Genomic DNA, 19,016 nt, shown 5'->3' with positions numbered 1-19,016 from the left:
TTAATTTGGTAGAAATAATCCCAAAACTACTTTTACATGTGCTTCACAAACAAAGATTTTCAGTTACTGTTAAAAATACAGAAATATTTTTGTTTTATGATTTCCTAAGGAGTAATGTGTTTGTCAATCGATGGACTTTTCAAATCAGGCATTTGATACTAAAATCAAATATATTCACTTAGTTACTTTGTTTTAAAATCCTTTATTAGTTTTATTCGGGTTTTTAAAAATTCTTCATCTAAATTTAACTTGGTGAGTATTTTTTCTCTCGACATTGTTTTAGATTCTCTTATTTGGTTGGGGCAAGGGTAGTTACGTCACTTCCTTTGCGCAGCCTGACTGCGTCATCATTGAGGGCCTAGAAGGTAAATTTGTTGACTGGTCGAGTTTTAGCGACAGCAGCTCTTCTTTTCGGACATTGTGCCGCGGAATAAGCCTCTGCAGAGCGGCCGTGGGTGCGCTGGTGTCCCCGTGAGGTAGGGGGAGCCTCAGTTTAGATTCTTCAGTCCGGACAGAGTGGATCTGCGCCGTTAACTCGGCTCGTTGTCTTTTCCGAACAGTCGGTTAAATAAAACATTTCAAACCGAGGCTCGTTTGGACAAAGTAATCTAGTATCCTGCCGGTATTTAGTAACGGTTATTACTTTTTGTTGCCGCTGCCTGTAGTTTTGTCGCTGCGGCAAATGACGGCGGTCAGAGCAAATTGTCGCAGTCCCTCCACCATGCCATGGTCCTGATGAATTCTCGATTCTGATTGGCTGCTGGGTGTGCATTAAGGAAGGGTTCATTTGTATTGCGTTAATTTCTGATACTGCACACTCCGTTGGCTATTCACCCTTACTAATTCAACGCATGTATTTCTTTGAAGACTTTTTTTTAAATAAAAGTGTGTCTATTAGATGCAGTGAATTCACTCAAAATCCTACTCCCACACCCATGTTTAAAAATGATGAATATAAATTTATATTATTATTTATTATTATATTAATAATATCAAAAAGGAGTTAAGGTTTGAAAAGATGAATAGTCTGGAGAACTGGGTCACAGAGACCCAAATCTGAGACACCACCCTGGTTTCGAATTCAGACCTGAGCCCAACTATTTTCTTATTTTGAAATTTGAAACAAATAAGATCAGGAAGCAGAAAAAAACTGAAGCAGAAGATGTTGAAGGGTAAAAATAATTAAACTTTTAGGTATTTTGATGAAGAAAACAACAAACTAGCAGGAGGAAGACATTGTCATAATGTATACAATAGTCAACAGAGAGGGTATACCCAATCAACTTTAAAGTAGTTGGAGTGAATGAATGTAAGTGGTAATACTACAACATTAAAAAGACTGCAACAGTTACGCAACACCACAGATTCAAGACTCACTGAAGCAACTGTGATGTCTTTACTCTCATCAGCAGCAATGTTCACATCCTCTTTTTAATATCAATACATTTTACTTAGAAAGTGCTTTTAAACACACCAAAGCACACTGTACATGCAAGAGACAAATAATAAAAATAATACTCCTATTTTAGGGAAACAGAGAGGATAAGGAAACAAATGGAGGGGAAAATTTCAGTTCTAGGAAGAGTTCTGATAGTTGATTTAAAGACAGGAAGTGAATCATGTTTCAGATAGAAGCGAGTTCAAGAGTTGAGGAGCAGAATGAGTAAAGTTCTTTCAGGATGAGGGTGATGTGGTTAGGAGTCCTTATGATGATTTGGGTGGATATTATTGAGGAATTATTTTGTAAGGCCACATAAAAACTTTATAGACACACACTGAGGCAGAATAGGCGGGGGTTGATATTGATATTTTGGAGGTGAAAATATTCCGACTGAATCATGTTGTAGATAATGGAGCAGCATGTATGACGATCATTGATCCGTCACAAGTTAAACCTTTTCTGTTTCTTCCTCTGCAGGTGCTTTCTTCCTCTGAGGTCAAGCAATTTTGTTGATTTATTGCCATGGCGTCTCCAGGGGGGCAAGGAGGGGTTTTGTCCACACGAGGAGGCGGGGCCACGCGGAGGATGAAGTGGGCTCTGGAGCTGAGCCTTGGAAACACCAGGTGAGTGGGATCTCCTCCCTCCAAAGAGTTTCTTTGGGGTTGCGATGTGGAGACTGGCAAGGACCTCCAGGACCTTGAAATGCAAAAATGACATTCTCATTATAAATAAATACAGCTACAAAGGTGGCGTGTGATCCAGTGCAAAGGTGATACTTTTTTTTATTTTTTATTTCCAAAAATAGATAAGTAAAAAAGTACACACCAATCAAACACCGTTTAGGAACAAGAACATTTGATAAACAACAACAACTACAACAAAAGTAAATAAATAAATGAGTGAATGAAAAACACCCCTGGGACTGTAGTGTGTCACTGTAACACAGTGTTGTACAGTCTGAAGGCTGTGGGGAGGAATGACCTGCAGTAGCTCCTTCTTGCACTGAGGGTGCAACAGTCTGGTGCTGAAGGAGCTGGTCAGCGCCTCTACAGTTTGGTGCAGGGGGTGGGAGGGGTTATCCATGATGGATGTCAGCTTAGCTAACATCCTCCTGTCCGCCACCTCCTCGATGGACTCAAGTGTGCAGCCCAGGACAGAGCCGGCCCTCCTGACCAGTTTGTTAAGCCTCTTCAAGTCTCTGCCTGCACTGCCCCCCGCCCAGCACACAACTCCATGAAGGACCACTGAGGCCACCACAGTGTCGTAAAAGGTCCTCAGCAGCTGTCTGCACACGCCAAAGGACCTCAGTCTCCTCTGCAGGTGGAGGCGACTCTGACCCCCCCTGTACAGAGCATCCGTGTTGTTGGACCAGTCCAGTCTGTTGTTCAGGTGAACACCCAGATATTTAAATGTGTCCACGACCTCAATGTCTGAACCCTGGATGTTCACCGGTGAGTGTGGTGTAGGGGACCTCCTGAAGTCCAGGACCAGCTCCTTCGTCTTGCTGGTGTTAAGCAGCAGGTGGTTAACTTCACACCAGCTAACAAAGTCAGTGATGACCCCCCTGTACTCCTGCTCATCCCCCCCTGATACACAGCCCACAATGGCACTGTCGTCTGAGAACTTCTGCAGATGACAGTGGTGGGAGTCGTAGGTGAAGTCTGATGTGTACAGGGTAAACAGGAATGGGGAGAGCACAGTCCCTTGAGGTGCCCCCGTGCTGCAGACCACCACATCAGACACACAGTCACGCAGCCTCACAAACTGTGGCCTGTCTGTGAGGTAGTTGATGGTCCAAGCAACCAGATGTTGGTCCACACCTGCATCCTCCAGCTTCCTCCTCAGTAGTGAAGGCTGGATGGTGTTGAAAGCAGTGGAGAAGTGAAAAAACGTGACTCTCACAGTGCTCCCAGGGGCCTCCAGGTGAGACAGGGCCCGATGCTGCAGGTAGATGATGGCGTCACCGATGCCTGGTCGATATGCAAACTGCAGCGCGTCCAGTACTGAGCTCACCTGGGTGCGGAGATGGCTGAGGATGATCCTCTCCATAGTCTTCACCAGGTGGGAGGTTAAGGCGACAGGTCTGAAGTGGTTCGGTTCCGTAGGACGAGGTACCTTTGGAACCGGAGCCAGGCAGGAAGTCCTCCAGAGGACTGGTACCTTCTCCAGTCTGAGGATCATATTAAATATGAACATCATCACCACACAGAGCTGGTCTGCACACTCACTGAGGAGCCTGGAGGTGATGCTGTCAGGACCTGTAGCCTTCCTGGCCTTTGTTCTCCTTAACTCCTTCCTAACCTGATTCAGGGTGAGGCAGAGGGGGGTTGGAGAGGGGGTGGGCGGTGGCTGGTCTGGTGCTGTGAGTCGTTGGGGGGGTCCCTTTGCTTCTGTTGGAAGAAGGGCAGAGTGGACCGCTTAGTACTGAGGTGGTAACAGCTGCAGCTGGGAGGAGACGCCTGAGCTGGAAAGGTGTGAAGGGGGGGCCGTGTGGATGGAGACGGGGGGCTGAGCAGAATCAAATCTGTTGAAGAACAGATTCAGTTCATTTGCCCAGGCTTGGTCACCTGTGACCTGGCGACCATTTCCAGCCTCACCATGTCCTGAGATGTGTTTCAGATCTCTCCACACATCACGGATGTTGTTCTGTTCCAGGCGCTGCTCCAGCTTCTTACTGTAGCAGTCTTTGCACTTCCTGATGTTGTATTTCAGCTCCCTCTGTACTCTGCGTAGCTCCTCCTTGTCCCCAGAGAAAAGCCCTCTTCTTTTCATTTAGTAGGGTCTTCAGCTCAGGAGTGACCCAGGGCTTATTGTTGGAAAAACACTGCACTGATTTGGTTTGCACTGTTTTCCACACAAAAATGGACATAGTCCGTGATGCAGTCAGTGAGACTGTCAATGTCCTCCCCGTGTGGACTGCAGAGAACGTCCCAGTCTGTGGTGCTAAAACAGTCCCTTAGTCGCTCTGTTACCTCCTCAGTCCAGATCTTCACCGTTTTAATCTGTGGTTTCTGCTGTTTCACCATTGGAGTGTAAGCAGAGGAGAGATGGACCAGGTTGTGATCAGAGCGTCCTAAAGGGGGGAAGGGGGCAGAAGTATATGCATTCTTTACATTAGCATATAGAAGGTCCAGAGTTTTCCTGTCCCTTGTATGACAGTTCACATACTGGGTGGCAGAGAGGGGGGTGCATGATCAGGGCCTGTGGGTGTTGTGTCTGCAGTTGGGACACGGTGTTGTGCACGCGCTCACAAGCGACAGCAGCGTCGGCCGACGGGGGAAGGGGGGGGGGGGGGGGGGGGGGGGTTGTAAACACTTTTCGCCCCACTGTAAATATTTTCTGGACAAAGTGAGACCCGCTTCTCTGTTTCTGGTTGCAGGGGTCGGGGGGATCGGCAGGGGGCTCAGGGAGACGTGGTTTATCCCATTGGATACTCGGAGAAACCCGTCCCAGACACCAGCATCCAGGAGACAGACAAGAACCTGGTGGAGAAGGTAAGAGGTCTTTCCAAAGCTTTCCCATGATTAGGAGCTGCAGGAAGCGTTTCTAACAGAACTTCTCTCCCCCTCCTCCACCGAGCAGCGCTGCTGGGATGTGGCCCTGGGGCCCCTGAAGCAGATCCCTATGAACCTGTTCATCATGTACATGTCTGGAAACACCATCTCCATCTTCCCCATCATGATGGTCTGCATGATGGCGTGGAGGCCAATCCAAGCTCTCATGTCCATGTCAGCCAGTAAGTATCCGCCCCGTCCGCCGGGTCCTCAGGTGTTCCTGCCCCCCTCAGCCACCTCCTCCCTCTCTGTCCACCAGCCTTCAAGCTGTTGGAGAGCTCCAGCCAGCAGTGGCTGCAGGGGCTGGTTTACCTGGTGGGGAACCTTCTGGGCTCAGCGTTGGCCATCTACAAGTGTCAGTCCATGGGGCTGCTCCCCACGCACTCGTCTGATTGGCTGGCTTTCATCGAACCTCCTCAGGTAACGCGACGCCTGTGGATTCATCCTGAAAGCTCCTCCTGGTGTCGGTCTGAGCTCATCTGAACACCTCTGTTCTCCACAGAGAATGGAGATCATGGGAGGGGGGATGGTGCTGTGAAGCCCGATGGCCACCCCCCCCGCTACCCCCCAACCACAGTCCTACGTGTTCTCTCCCTTGGCAGCAGGAGGTGCCGCACCACTTCATTCATTTTCCATCTTTTTCAGGAAAGTTGCATTCATTTGCTGACTGATGCTTGTGAGCTGGTTCCCTCCTGGATCTGCTCAGGTTTCTTCTTGTGTGTTTTCATGCTAACCGGCTTTAATTTCTGTAGATTTGTTTCTGTGAAATGTTCTAATAAAATTATAATTATTATATTTTGTTGCCTGTCATAGACATTTTTTGCTTCAAAGATTTTACAACAGTTATCAGAAGGCGGCTGTCAACTTTTCTTTTAAAAGGCTTGGATCAAACATGCAGTAAAATTAAACTAGACTAGAATTATTTTTTTTTTTCATTTTATTTTCATTTGAATTCTTTAACAGTTTGATTAACCCTGGTGCTATCCTATGGGGTCCAGATGACCCCACCCTTACATTGACGTGTTCTCCCTACCATGACAAAGGTGGATAAAGGTGGAAAGATTTCATGTTATCCATGGACACCAGTGAAGATCACAAATCATTGAAGAAAAAAGGTTCAGCGCACTGTCTAGTGGGTCTAAATGACCCAACTCCCAATGTTAAAGTGCCTAGGATAGCACAAGGGTTAAAAGTTATTTAGGACATAATTCTACCCAATATAACCTTTAAAAAATCCTTGTATGACTAAGTTTGTGATTATTTTGTTACCATTATCTGTTCTGTTCTGTATTTTTTTCATCTGGCTGCAATTGTTTTAAAGCCGTGTGCAATGGTTCACTAAAAACAAATAATAAATAAGTTGATTTAAAAAGCGTAACTATTTGATTAAGGAAAAAGGAAAAGAACTTTATTGACAGCATTTTTTTTAAACCCGCATTGATCCGAAAACCTTCAGGAATGATTCTGTTCAGAAGTTTGAAGTTCTCGGAATACTTCAGTGGTTTGAATTAAACTTTAAACTTCTCTTAGAATTGCCTTTAAGGTTCCTGCAGCACCAAATTAGTTTGAGCTTCCTGGCATTTCAACAATGTTAAATAAAATATTAAATCTACATTAAAATCCGGAATAAAACTTCGGTGATTAAAACAAAGGAATTGTTTTAATTTTATATATATATATATATATATATATATATATATATATATATATATATATATATATATATATATATTACTGTTATACTCAAGGACGACTTGCCTGAATAAAACGGAAGATAGACTATAAGTTACTTAAGTAAATGTAACGAACTGTAGCTCGTTATTGTCCCCTCTCACGTTTTTCTGTTTCGAACGTGCACGCGCGCCCCCTTCATTTCTAACTGGAAAAAGTTTCCAAATCGATCTGCGGTTTCGAGGACACCGGTTTGACTCGCCAGACCCGGTCCGGGACTTTGTGGGCCGGGCTGAGTGCCGGGAGGGGCGGCATTCAGTCGTTAAGGATGAGAGTCCAGGTCTGACGTGAAGAAGTTCTAAGCTCCAACAGAAACGACGCGCAGAGTTTTCACTGTTTTCCACCCGAAGCTTTTGGATTAAAAGTTTGAATTCCTAGGAGAGCGGCATTTCCAGAACAGCCGTGAACGCATCTTAGTTGTAAAATCTTCGGGGACCTCAGGTGCGGAGCGTAATGGAGACGCGCAGGTGTTCCTCCGCGGCGCAGGACTGTGCGCATCCGTTCATCCATGAGGTGAAGCTGAGCGCGGCGCAGAGGATTAAGGTAACCCCCGCATCTTCCCGCATCGGGCTGCTGCTGTCGGTGTCGGTTTGGGGCTCACTTCATCCATTCATTCTTCCCGCTCGTGACGCGCAGATTTTACCGGAAACTGCTACGTTTTCTCCCGAACCGAGCCGCGCGCAGGAACGGGGTGTTCCAGAGGTTTACGCACAGGCACAGTCCTGTCTGTGACAGTTTTTTGTCTTTTCTAGAAGTCAAACAGAAAACTTGACATTATGACAGCAGAGCGGGAGCTCTATAAAGTTTTAAAGTTAATAAACACATTGTTTATGTTTTATTTAATTATTACGTTTCGGGGGATTAGTTTCACAAATTTTTCTTTAACTTGAAAAATACTTTAACAAAAAAAGTTATTTTTTGTTTTTTACTGAATGTTTGTTACTGAACTATAAAAAGGCAGATCAGCGGCTCATAAATCGAGGGAGGGGGTAAACGTCGTGGGGAGTCAGTTCGGTTCAATGTTGCGTGAGTGGCCCTCATGTCCACTGCTTGCGGGTGATGGAGGTGTTGCTTCCCTCTCTTCTGTAGGGGGGGCTCCTGGGTTGCATCCTCTTCCCGCTGCGCGTCGCCCTGGCGGTGCTCTTCTTCCTCATCATGTGGCCCCTGGCCCGGCTCCGGCTGGCTGGCCTGTCCGAGGAAGAGCGGGCCAAACCCGTGACTGGCTGGCGCCGCTGGCTGTTCCACCCCCCGATCTGGCTGCTGAGCCGCGCCGTCTTCTTCTCCCTGGGCTTCCTGTGGGTCAGGGTGAAGGGGCGCCGGGCCGACCTGCGGGAGGCGCCGGTGCTGGTGGTGGCCCCCCACAGCGGCTTCTTCGACATGCTGGTTCTGTGTCCGACCCAGCTGGCAACTGTGGTATCGCGCTCCGAGAACACCAGCCTACCCGTCATCGGAGGTAAGCTTCTGATAAAATCATTCTTAACCCTTGTGCTATTCTAGGCACTTTAACATTGGGAGTTGGGTCATCTAGACCCACTAGACAGTGCTCTAAACCTTTTTTCTTCAATGATTTGTGATCTTCACTGGTGTCCATGGATTACATGAAATCTTTCCACCTTTATCCACCTTTGTCATGGTAGGGAGAACACGTCAATGGTCATCTTGACCCCATAGGATAGCACAAGGGTTAATGCTGAATTAGAATGTATCAAAAACAGATGATTGATTTAAAACCATGCGGATGTAGGAGGAGCCTAAGTGATGCTGCTGATCTGAAGATCAGAGCTGTAGACCCAAAAATGAGTTATTAAAGTCCCACTCTGATCATCTTTTGGTATATTGTAAAAGTGTTCCAGGTGTTTTTTTTTTAAATTATTTTAATCATGCGTTTTCAGCCAAAATCCAAACCCTGTCATCTTCTAGGATATACCGTAGTTTCTGCAGAGCAGCAGGAGTTCATTGGAAATTCACCTCTTAATTGTGGGTGGGACTGTTGGTGCGAACCAACCCCACCACTCATCCCCTCCCTGTTAATGAGAGCTCTCTGTTTACATGATCTCCCTCTAGCTTACAGCGCCTCACAACCCCAACCTAACTAACATTAGCAGTGCAAAACAAAAATGGTGAGCAATATTAGAGCTGTCCAGCCATACAGTTATGAGCCAGATGTCAGCTTGGAGGAGGAAAACAAAGACGCACGTGGATCTATTTCTCTTCAAGTTGATGCATCAGAATGGAGCAGAGCAGGAAGCTTATAGTTTGTCGTAGCAGTTTCTACGTCACAAACTTGTGCTTTTTTTCTAACCGCATTATTTCGTCTGGTTCTGATTCACAACAATTTGAATAAAGAAATACTCATAAATGCTGTTTTAAGCTTAATTTTCTTTTATTATCAGCAAATATGCCACAAAACACCAACAACACACTTTTTCGTTGGAGTGGGTCTTTAATGACAACTTTCCCAAAGTTAAAAGTGATCATTCCCTAAGTGAAGGGAGAATCCTTGCTGAATTAACAAAAGTCTGAGTGAAAGTTTGATTACGTTTTCTGAGCATGAAGGATCTAAATGTTCCTCAGATTTCAGATGTCTATTGTGAAAAGCAAAAAGGACCTTAATTCATCAAATTTGTTGACAATCATTCAAACAAAATGCTATTTTTTAGAATTGTGTTGAAATAAAAAAAGTAACCTGGAAATTAACAATCTCTTAATAAGAACCAGTTTTTACAATATCCTGTTTAGTGTTACGATTTTGTTGTTTTTTCATTTTCATAAATGCTGCAGATGTTTATTGTGTTTGTTGGTAGAAGGGGGGGGGGGGGGGGGGGGTCATCTAAAGAGATGACCAAAGCAAATTCAAGTGTTTCAAACATCACAATTAATGTTCAACTTTACATTCACGGAAGAGTCGAGCTGAGTAAAGAGCATCTTCCTCAGCCGCGTCTCCTCCTCCTCCTCAGTCATGTTACGGTCCTCAAACAGACGAGGAGCTTCAGACTTTTGGACCTGAATATCTGCACTGGAGTCTTTCAGGCTCTCCGTGTTCATGCTGTGACAGAGGAGCTGGTCATTGATGAGGATGACTGTGTGGTCTGCCGTTTGTCACTGAGCTCATGTTGCTCTTTCAGCCCTGCTGGAGTTTAACCAGTCCGTGCTGGTGAGCAGGAAGGATCCGGAGTCCAGGAAGAAGGCCGTGGCTCAGCTAATCCAGAGACTCACCTCTGACGGATATTGGCCTCAGGTAAGGTGTCCCCCCACCCCACCCCAAACACACACAAACACATGAAGAGGCCCCAACTCAGAGAGAAGATACAGTAACCGTTGCCACCTGTTAATGTTCCCTCACTTTGTGTTTAGATGCTGATGTTTCCTGAAGGAACCACAACCAATGGGCGCTCCCTCATCAAATTCAAACCAGGTGTGTCTGTGGAGCCCCCCCTCATGCAACTCTGAACGCACTATGTTGGAATGAGCAGCATGACAAGGGCAGCATTTCAATTTGCTGTGTAACCTGAAATGTTGGGAGTAACTGTTACTCATCACTTTACTGGCCCCACCTACAGGAGCCTTCCTGGCCGGCGTCCCGGTTCAACCCGTCCTGCTGCATTACCCGAACAGGCTGGTGAGTGAAAGAGGCAGAGGGTGTTGTCATGGCTGGTTCATAACTACCATTTATGATCCTCAAGGTTTGAAGGTCAGAGTCTATGAGCGGGGCCTGCTGAGTTTAAGTGGGGTGGGGGTGGAGGGCTGTCAGAGCTGGGAATCTCTCTGTGCTTCTCAGTTATATTTTCACAAGTACAGTACATATCAAATGAAATCATGGAGCTGAAACTGAAAGCAGGTGTTTGTCAGTGAAGAAAGAATTGTCACGTGTTTACGTTAGCACGACAAGAAAGAAAAATGCACTTATAAATCACAGCTGGAAAAACATCCCTCTTCTTCTGTGTACTAATAAAGTCCTGTCCCTGGTAGTTGCACTAAATCTGGATTACAATTTAATGTTTCAGAACAGTAATTGATTTTTTCATCATTGATAATTAAGTTGGGAGCTCTGTCATTCACTGGTTAATTAAACTAGTTTAATGTAACGGACCCCCTTTCTGCCTACTTATTGTCTTACTCACTTTTCTTGTCTTACCTATTGTCATCTCAATGTGATCACATAACTGTCTCGATATTGTCTTAAAACATTTCTTCACCATCTCATAATAACCGTGTTAGAACTGTCTCATTATTGACTTTTTTACCATCCTAAAACCATCTCAATTTGGTCTCATAACTGTCTCATTATTGTCTTATCATCTTAAAACTGTCCTAATATGGTCTCATAACAGTGTTAAACCTGTGTCATTATTTTCATATTACTGTTTTAAAACATCTCAATATGATCTCATAACCATCTTATTATTGTTTTAAAACCATCTAATATTGTCCCTTAACCAAAACAATATTGTTTAATGACCATCTCATCACCGTCTCATATCTGTCTCAATATTGTCTTATTACTGTCTTAGAACTTTCTCAAAGTGGTTTCATAACCATCTTAGTATTGTCTCAAAACCATCTCAATTTTGTCCCATAACATCTCATAACTGTCTCATTATTGTCTTGTCGTCTTAAAACCATCCTACATGGTCTCATGACGTTCTAAAATCTGTCTCATTATTGTCCTATTACTGTTTTAAAACGTCTCAATATGATTACATAACCATCTCAATATTGTCTCATAACATCTCATCCCATTTCATAACTGTCTCATTATTGTCTTATCTTCTTAAAACCATCTTAACATGGTCTCATAACATTCTAAAATCTGTCTCATTATTGTCCTATTACTGTTTTAAAACATCTCAATATGATTACATAACCATCTCGATACTATCTTAAAACCATGTCAATGTTGTCTCATATCTCATCACCCCCTCTGACTTTCTCAATAAGGTCTCATAACCGCCTCGTTATTGTCTCAAACCATCTGAATTTTGTCTCATAACATCTCATAACTGTCTCATTATTGTCTTATCGTCTTAAAACCATCCTAACATGGTCTCATGACGTTCTAAAATCTGTCTCATTATTGTCCTATTACTGTTTTAAAACGTCTCAATATGATTACACAACCATCTCAATATTGTCTCATAACATCTCATCCCATCCCATAACTGTGTCATTATTGTCTTATCGTCTTAAAACCATCTTAACATGGTCTCATGACGTTCTAAAATCTGTCTCATTATTGTCCTATTACTGTTTTAAAACGTCTCAAAATGATTACACAACCATCTCAATATTGTCTCATAACATCTCATCCCATCCCATAACTGTGTCATTATTGTCTTATCGTCTTAAAACCATCTTAACATGGTCTCATGACGTTCTAAAATCTGTCTCATTATTGTCCTATTACTGTTTTAAAACGTCTCAATATGATTACACAACCATCTCAATATTGTCTCATAACATCTCATCCCATCCCATAACTGTGTCATTATTGTCTTATCGTCTTAAAACCATCTTAACATGGTCTCATGACGTTCTAAAATCTGTCTCATTATTGTCCTATTACTGTTTTAAAACGTCTCAAAATGATTACACAACCATCTCAATATTGTCTCATAACATCTCATCCCATCCCATAACTGTGTCATTATTGTCTTATCGTCTTAAAACCATCTTAACATGGTCTCATGACGTTCTAAAATCTGTCTCATTATTGTCCTATTACTGTTTTAAATCGTCTCAATATGATTACATAACCATCTCAATACTATCCCAAAACCATGTCAATGTTGTCTCATATCTCATCACTTTCTCAATAAGGTCTCATAACTGCCTCGTTATTGTCTCAAAACCCTCTCAATATTGTCTCATACCATCTCAGCATTGTTTTTATAACTGTGTCATTATTGTTCTCATTACTTTCTTAAAATTGTCTCAATATGGTCTCATTACCTTCATATAACTGTCACATTATCGTCTCATTACTGTCTTAAACTCGTCTTGAAGTGATATGAAAACCATCTTAATACTGCTTCAGAACTGTCTCATTCTCATCTAAAATCTTTCTATTTTGTCTGACAATCATCTCATAATTGGCTCATTATTATCCTATTGTCTCATCATTGAGTCACTATTATATCAGAAAGGGGGCAAATTTAGTCTAAAATGTAATCATGAAAATAATTACAAACTATAACAAAGAGCATAAGAGACGGTAAATGGCGTAAATGGCTTGCTTCCTTAAAGGCCCAAAGCTTCACAGTCACTGTCCCATTCCTCCCATTCCCCCCATTCACACACTGACACTTCGACACATGCGCGGGAAAGGCGGGAATCAAACCTGCAATATTCTAGTCAGAGGTTGACCGCCCTAGTTCTGCACCAGCGCCGCCCCATGGGTTGTGTTTTTGATTGAGAAACTTTTCAGTCAATGATGTGATGAAATCATTTTAACAGGAAACAAACGTACATTATAGATATTTCATCATGAACATTTTCAAAAACACGTGAAAAAGCCTTTTTTCGTCTTCATTTCCTGTTGGAAGAGATGAAGTACAGACAAACAGAGTAGATTCCATCTACTGCTTTTTGCATCCTTGTCTTGCTCGTGCTCATGAGTCCTGCATGACCTGTCAGGTGTTTGAACCCAACTGTAATGTTTGTCCAGCTCTGTTTGCATACCTAGGTTGTAAAATACTGAAAGGCTTTTTATCCTCCTGATATGCTATTCATAATTTTATGGCTCTTCTTCAGGATACTGTTCGTTGGACGTACAAAGGAACAACCTGGTGAGTTCCTCCATGTTTTCTCCCACTCTGATGAAGATTGTTGGGATTGTTCTCTGGGTTGTAGTTGTTCTTTAAACTTTCATTCTATCTTTATATTATTCTCAACACATTATTTACATACAGTATATTGAAATATGTAGTATTTTTTCTGATAGCATCCAACAGTAGTGATTACAGAGGAGTATTTTCAAAATAAACGCATTACTCACCAATTCAGAAAATAAACTCACTCTGGTGGACAGCTGTTAACAAAAATGAAACAGTTGGTTGTTAAAAATTAAAATACATGTTAAAGCATTCATCTATGTAACAACCTCAACTGAAGAAATTAAACTTTTAAAAACCACAAGAAAAATTGGAAGGAAAGGTTTGTTCATTTTCAACTAAAAGCTTTCAAGACACATCAACACGACAAACTTGGCAGATTTTTGATTCTGATGTCGAAAAATATTGAAAAGTTGAGGTCAGAATGTACAACCAGATTGAGACAGACTGACTAAAGATCAAACAGACAAAGGGCCCACAAATAGACAGACAAAAGGACGCAGATAGGCAAAGACACAGCGACCGACATATTTATGGACAAGATTAGGGTAAAAAAAAAACTAAAATAAATGAAAATAAATGAATTCTGTTTGCAGATCTTTGGTTTGATTCATCCAAACTTCCAGTTGACTGCTGCCCATTCACGATGATGATGTTGTTGTTTGCAGGCAGCCCGTAAACAAGTAAACATCACATTTGTGTTGATCCTGCAGGGGGAAACTGGCATTTATGGAAAACAATAAAAACACATAGCTGCACTAAAACACATCTACTCATCAAAACCAGTTAGACTTAAAATAGGACACGGGTTTGTATATGAGACAGAAAGACTTGTTTTTAGAAATTACATCATGCAATTGTGATTTTATCTGCTGTCTGAATTTTTTAAACTGCTTTTTTTTCCAATTCAGAGTTCAGTAGGGTTTTTCAGTGTTTTACAGAATCTTTGCAAAGCTGCAGCACACTGCAGTTCAAACTGTCAATGGTTGTTGGTATTTTCTCTTCAGGATGGAGGCGATTTGGCTCACCACATCGCAGCTCTACACCAACATGACAGTGGAGGTGAGTTCTGCTGCCGGTCCACGCTGCACTGAGCTTATCTGACCAGGAAACCTCTAGTATCAAGGTTTTAATAAGGTTTAATATACTTTTGAATCATGACAGAAGGTCAAAGGTCATGCCTGAAGGAAGCTAGCTTTAAAATATTTTAGTCTAATGATAATGAAGCTTGTAGGCTGACATCTCCTCTTTTGCTTTTATTTTATTTCTCGCTGCAGTTCCTGCCGGTTTACAAGCCTTCAGAAGAGGAGAAGAAGGACCCCAACCTTTACGCCGACAACGTCCAGAAGCTGATGGCCGGGTGAGGGACAGTTTTACAGACTCCAACCATAATGAGGAAATCCTTTTTTACGCTGGAAGATTCAAAGCAATATGAATGTTAAACTAAAAAAACAAAAGACGTTTTTTAGATCCTAAACAGAAAACACACAGGAAGGACTTAGGGTGGTTTCCTAATGTTATCCAACAATTGGCTAAGTGATTTCTGCTTTAGTATTGATAAATTAGTTGAAGGAAAAGTCCTAAGAGCTCAACTCAGGGGATTTTTTTGAATTTTTTCATAAAATGCCATCATGCTTGCAGATGACGTGTTTACAGTTTGCTGTCACCATAGGTGACGCCGATGAGTCACATTGGACTGACAATCAAAAATGTTTCATTCATTTTTGCTGTTGGGGGCGGAGTCACATCCAGACAAGGATGCAAAATTAATGGTAGTGGTGAAAATGTTAAGATTTGGATGTGGTTCCAGTTCTGGCTCAGTTTACTGAGGCAGTAAGCTTGAAAGGAATTTGATTCTGTTCATTAAAAAAAAGTTTGTTTACAGCTGAGATTGTCTAAAAGACAGATGAATAATTATGAATGTTATCTTCCAATTCATTAAATATATTTCCAATAATCTAGATTATTTTAGGTGTATTATAAAAGCCTATAAAGTGGCCAATAGATGACATGAAAGGGTTTTCAGTGCAACCCCTATACTGAGCAAGCAAAGTGCAACAGTGGGGAGAAAAACTGCCTCTCAGAGGAAGATTAGGAAGAAACTCAATTTCTCAGGAACTACAACAATAAGAGAGCAAGGAGACAAACACTGGAACATCTGTTAGAAGACAAAATACAAAAAATTCAGTGATTGCAACAATGACATGCATCGTGAAACAGAAGGGGAATAGACAGAAAAGGTCTACAGTAAAATTTGTTTGGGAAAATGCCTGGTGCATCCTCAAACAACCCCCAGCTTCACCAAAAAAGAGTGTGTGACTAAAGATATTTGTTTTATTTTAAGAAGGTCAGGCCAAGTGGAGGAAGTGGGACATGAGTTTACATCTTCAACTACAACTCTGCTAGAAGAGGCTTCCTCTTCACCCTCTTGTCCCTAACGTTGAGGAGTGGTTGAAGTGGTTAAAAATCCTAAATTGACCCTCAGCAGTTTAAGCCTTTCACAGCTAAATTGAGGCTTCGTCATCCTGAGCTATCAGCTTGATCAGAAATGAAGGTTTGAGATCATAAAAACAAAGATGGTTTCTGCCTAATTTCACTAAAACTTGGTTCCACCAAGGAGGAGCCTGATAGCTGAAGGCTCTTCATCCCCATTCTGTTTTAGGAAACCCCAGGAACGACCAGTAATGCTGTAGAGCACAGGTCTCAAACTCCAGGCCTCAAGGACCGGTGTCCTACATGTTTTCCAACTAACCTGCCATTCAAGCTCCTTATTGGCTAAACACACCTGATCCAGGTAATCAGCAGCAGAGGAGGCAGGATTCTTAAGAACTAGCAGGATGCTGGCCCCTCAAGGCTTGGAGTCTGACACAAAACTGTTGTAGAGCTAGAACTAAACATGGACCTCTGACCTCTCTGAGATAACATGGAGCTTAAAACTAAAACTGTAAGTTAAAAAATGAAACATACATTGATTTTTGTGTTTTTAAGCAATAAAAGTTGAATCTAATGAAATAGTAGTTGTTTTTTTTTTACCAGATTAAGATTTTTCTAAAACACCTCCAGAACAATATTTACAGTATAGTAACATAACAGTCTAAAACTGAAATAACAAATGCATGAACTCATTTTTCTGTGTCATGTTCCTGATTTAAAAAAATATTGAAAAAAGACATCCTAGAAACTTGATTTATATGAGATTATAAATTAAAGAAATATTCTAAAGTTTTAAACTGTGGGATTAGAGACTGAACTGTTGCTAATCATTGGGATTATAGCTTTTTATTTACTGAAACTTTGCAACAAATGGTGCTTTAAAAAATACAAAACAATAAATAAATACATGCTAATTTCTCACATTTACAGGTTAACACTAAAGGAAAAAAAAATCAAAAAGCATTTTAATATTCCATTCAGATCTTATTGCACAGCACAATTCTAGTAAAAAGTCCTCTCCCTCATTTGATGTTTGCTTTTCACAAAGTAGGAATCTTGTCACTTTTACCACTTTAACCCCCCCATGTCTCCTCCTTCAGGCTTGTCCATCTGTGAAGAAATGCTTCTGATTCCAAACGTTTGTGTTTCTGTTGTCTCATTGTTTTCTTGGGATTCAGGGCTCTAGGAGTCCCAGCTACAGATTACGTGATGGAGGGCCGGGTTCCTGTGAGCAAACTGGGGGGTCTGTCCCTGCCGCTGGAGTCTCCAGCCAGAGATGCACTGAAAGAGCTGCGCAGAGACGGGTAAGGACCTGTACACCTGTAGTCCTGCTGCATTTATTCCCTGTGGCCCACCCTGCATTTACCCCCCCCCCCCTTTCTCTCAGCCTTGGCGAGCATGAGATCCAAGCGGCCATCGACAGGATAATTGACAGGTGTGGTGAGGACACTGAGGGGTCAACGGTCAGCGTGGAGGAGCTGGCCTCTTTGCTGGGACTGAGGGACAGACAAGCAGCAGTGCATTTGTGCAGCCTATATTCAAAGGTGAGTTCCTGAGTTACCCCGCCCCCTCCCCATTTGAGGGCGTGGCCTTGATGATGCTGCTGACTTGTGCAGGGCGAGAGCGTGGACCTTCGCCAGCTCGGCCTCAGTGTTCTGGCTCTGTCTGGACTGAAGGACTTCGGGTCGCTGCTACATTCTGCCTTCACTGTGAGTCTGACCCGGTTTTGAAGAACTCCCAGAACCTTTCAGTGATTGTGTTAAGAACAGTGATGGCTTCATTTATGACTGTGGATCCTGTTTTCAGCTCTTTGACAGAGAGCACAGGGGCAGCCTGAGCGCACAGCAGCTCTCTGACCTCATGGGGGCGCTGCTGGGTGTTCCTCAGCAAGACACCACAGCTCTGTATACAGAGGCCTGCAGCGGGGGTCCGCTCACGGAAGGTGAGTCCAGGTCTTTGGCTCTGTGGAGAGTCAGCTTATTAACTGCAGGGATAACATCCATATTTATGGAGGAGAAAAAGAGCAGATGGAAAACAAGTACGAGGAACAAATCCTCCTACAACAACCCCCTCCCCAGGTTTTTGAGTCTATGACCCAAATGACTTGAAGCATCTTCATGTGGTTTCTTTACATGTTCCAGTGTCTGTGAGAAAGATTCTGAATTCACTGATGTTCTGTAGAAAAGCTGCTGCGGGTTCTGGCCCAACACCAGACGTACCGGAAGGTCAAGGAGTTCCTGGAGTCCAGTGAGGCGTCGGTCACTCTTCCTAAGGCCAAGGGTGTAAACAACAACAATGGACTCTCTGTCATCAGGGACACGTCGCCCCCCCACAACAAGAAGCAGGAATGATCTATTTTCTGATACTTTGAAAATAAGACTGGAAACTTTTGTGTTTAACTCCTACTGTCTATCTGTAAGTGCTGTCATTTTGAAATCGTTGTTTTTTAACATTAAAGTGAGAATTATTTATTACATATTCTGTTGAAAGGGTTTTAAGTCTTAAATATAGCTTAAAAAAAGCAAAGAAACAGATTCTTCTCCAAAATATTATGAAATTCTAAACAAAAAAACGAAGCACTAAATTACATCCCTTATTCAAACCTCTTGTCTTTTTCATTCTCTCATCAAACTCAAACTTTATTTACCGGTATTTGCATAGTGCTTTTCATTCCAGTTGGAAACCCAAAGCGCTTTACATAAAAGCAAAATAAATAGTCATAAAATGTGAAAATTAATTAAAACCGAAAAAGCAGGACAATCACACACAGTTGGCACCACTCCCACACCAGATTCTTCCCTTCACCCACCCAGTTCCCCTAACATAACCCTGAACAGAAACCAAAGAACTGCATCGGTAAAGAAACAGTCTGGCTCTTTGCTGCTGTGCAGAAACGATATTCGGGATTCATTTATCCCTTGTGCTATCCTATGGGGTCAAGATGACCATTGACGTGTTCTCCCTACCATGACAAAGGTGGATAAAGGTGAAGAGGATTTCATGTAATCCATGGACACCAGTGAGGTT

General features: G+C 42.6%; 2 protein-coding genes across 3 annotated transcripts; both read left to right on the top strand.

Moving 5' to 3' along the window:
* The first annotated feature begins 334 nt into the window (after positions 1-334).
* Positions 335-5,790, top strand: emc4 (ER membrane protein complex subunit 4). Of its 2 annotated transcripts, none has more exons than XM_020711734.2 (6): positions 335-476; positions 1,937-2,064; positions 4,821-4,935; positions 5,024-5,177; positions 5,255-5,415; positions 5,498-5,790. In XM_020711734.2, exons 2-6 carry the CDS (start codon positions 1,964-1,966, stop codon positions 5,531-5,533), a joined length of 567 nt encoding a protein of 188 aa, XP_020567393.2. In that variant the 5' UTR covers positions 335-476; positions 1,937-1,963; the 3' UTR covers positions 5,534-5,790. The 2 variants fall into 2 exon arrangements, with proteins under 2 accessions (XP_020567393.2, XP_004080023.3); XM_004079975.4 differs by having other exon boundaries at positions 1,919-2,064.
* A 1,173-nt stretch (positions 5,791-6,963) lies between these two features.
* On the top strand, positions 6,964-18,465 carry LOC101161012 (lysophospholipid acyltransferase LPCAT4). The gene is made up of 13 exons (XM_004079951.4): positions 6,964-7,269; positions 7,816-8,179; positions 9,852-9,964; positions 10,081-10,141; positions 10,287-10,345; positions 13,477-13,511; positions 14,564-14,618; positions 14,834-14,916; positions 17,168-17,293; positions 17,377-17,533; positions 17,606-17,698; positions 17,796-17,931; positions 18,171-18,465. The coding sequence occupies exons 1-13, from the start codon at positions 7,180-7,182 to the stop codon at positions 18,338-18,340; spliced, it is 1,542 nt and encodes a 513-aa protein (XP_004079999.1). The 5' UTR covers positions 6,964-7,179; the 3' UTR covers positions 18,341-18,465.
* The last annotated feature ends 551 nt before the right edge of the window (positions 18,466-19,016 follow it).

The sequence above is a fragment of the Oryzias latipes genome, chromosome 18, assembly GCF_002234675.1.
Source record: "Oryzias latipes chromosome 18, ASM223467v1".
Lineage (NCBI taxonomy): Eukaryota > Metazoa > Chordata > Actinopteri > Beloniformes > Adrianichthyidae > Oryzias > Oryzias latipes.
Note: the sequence above shows the minus strand (reverse complement) of the source record. Positions and strands in the feature narration are given on the sequence as shown.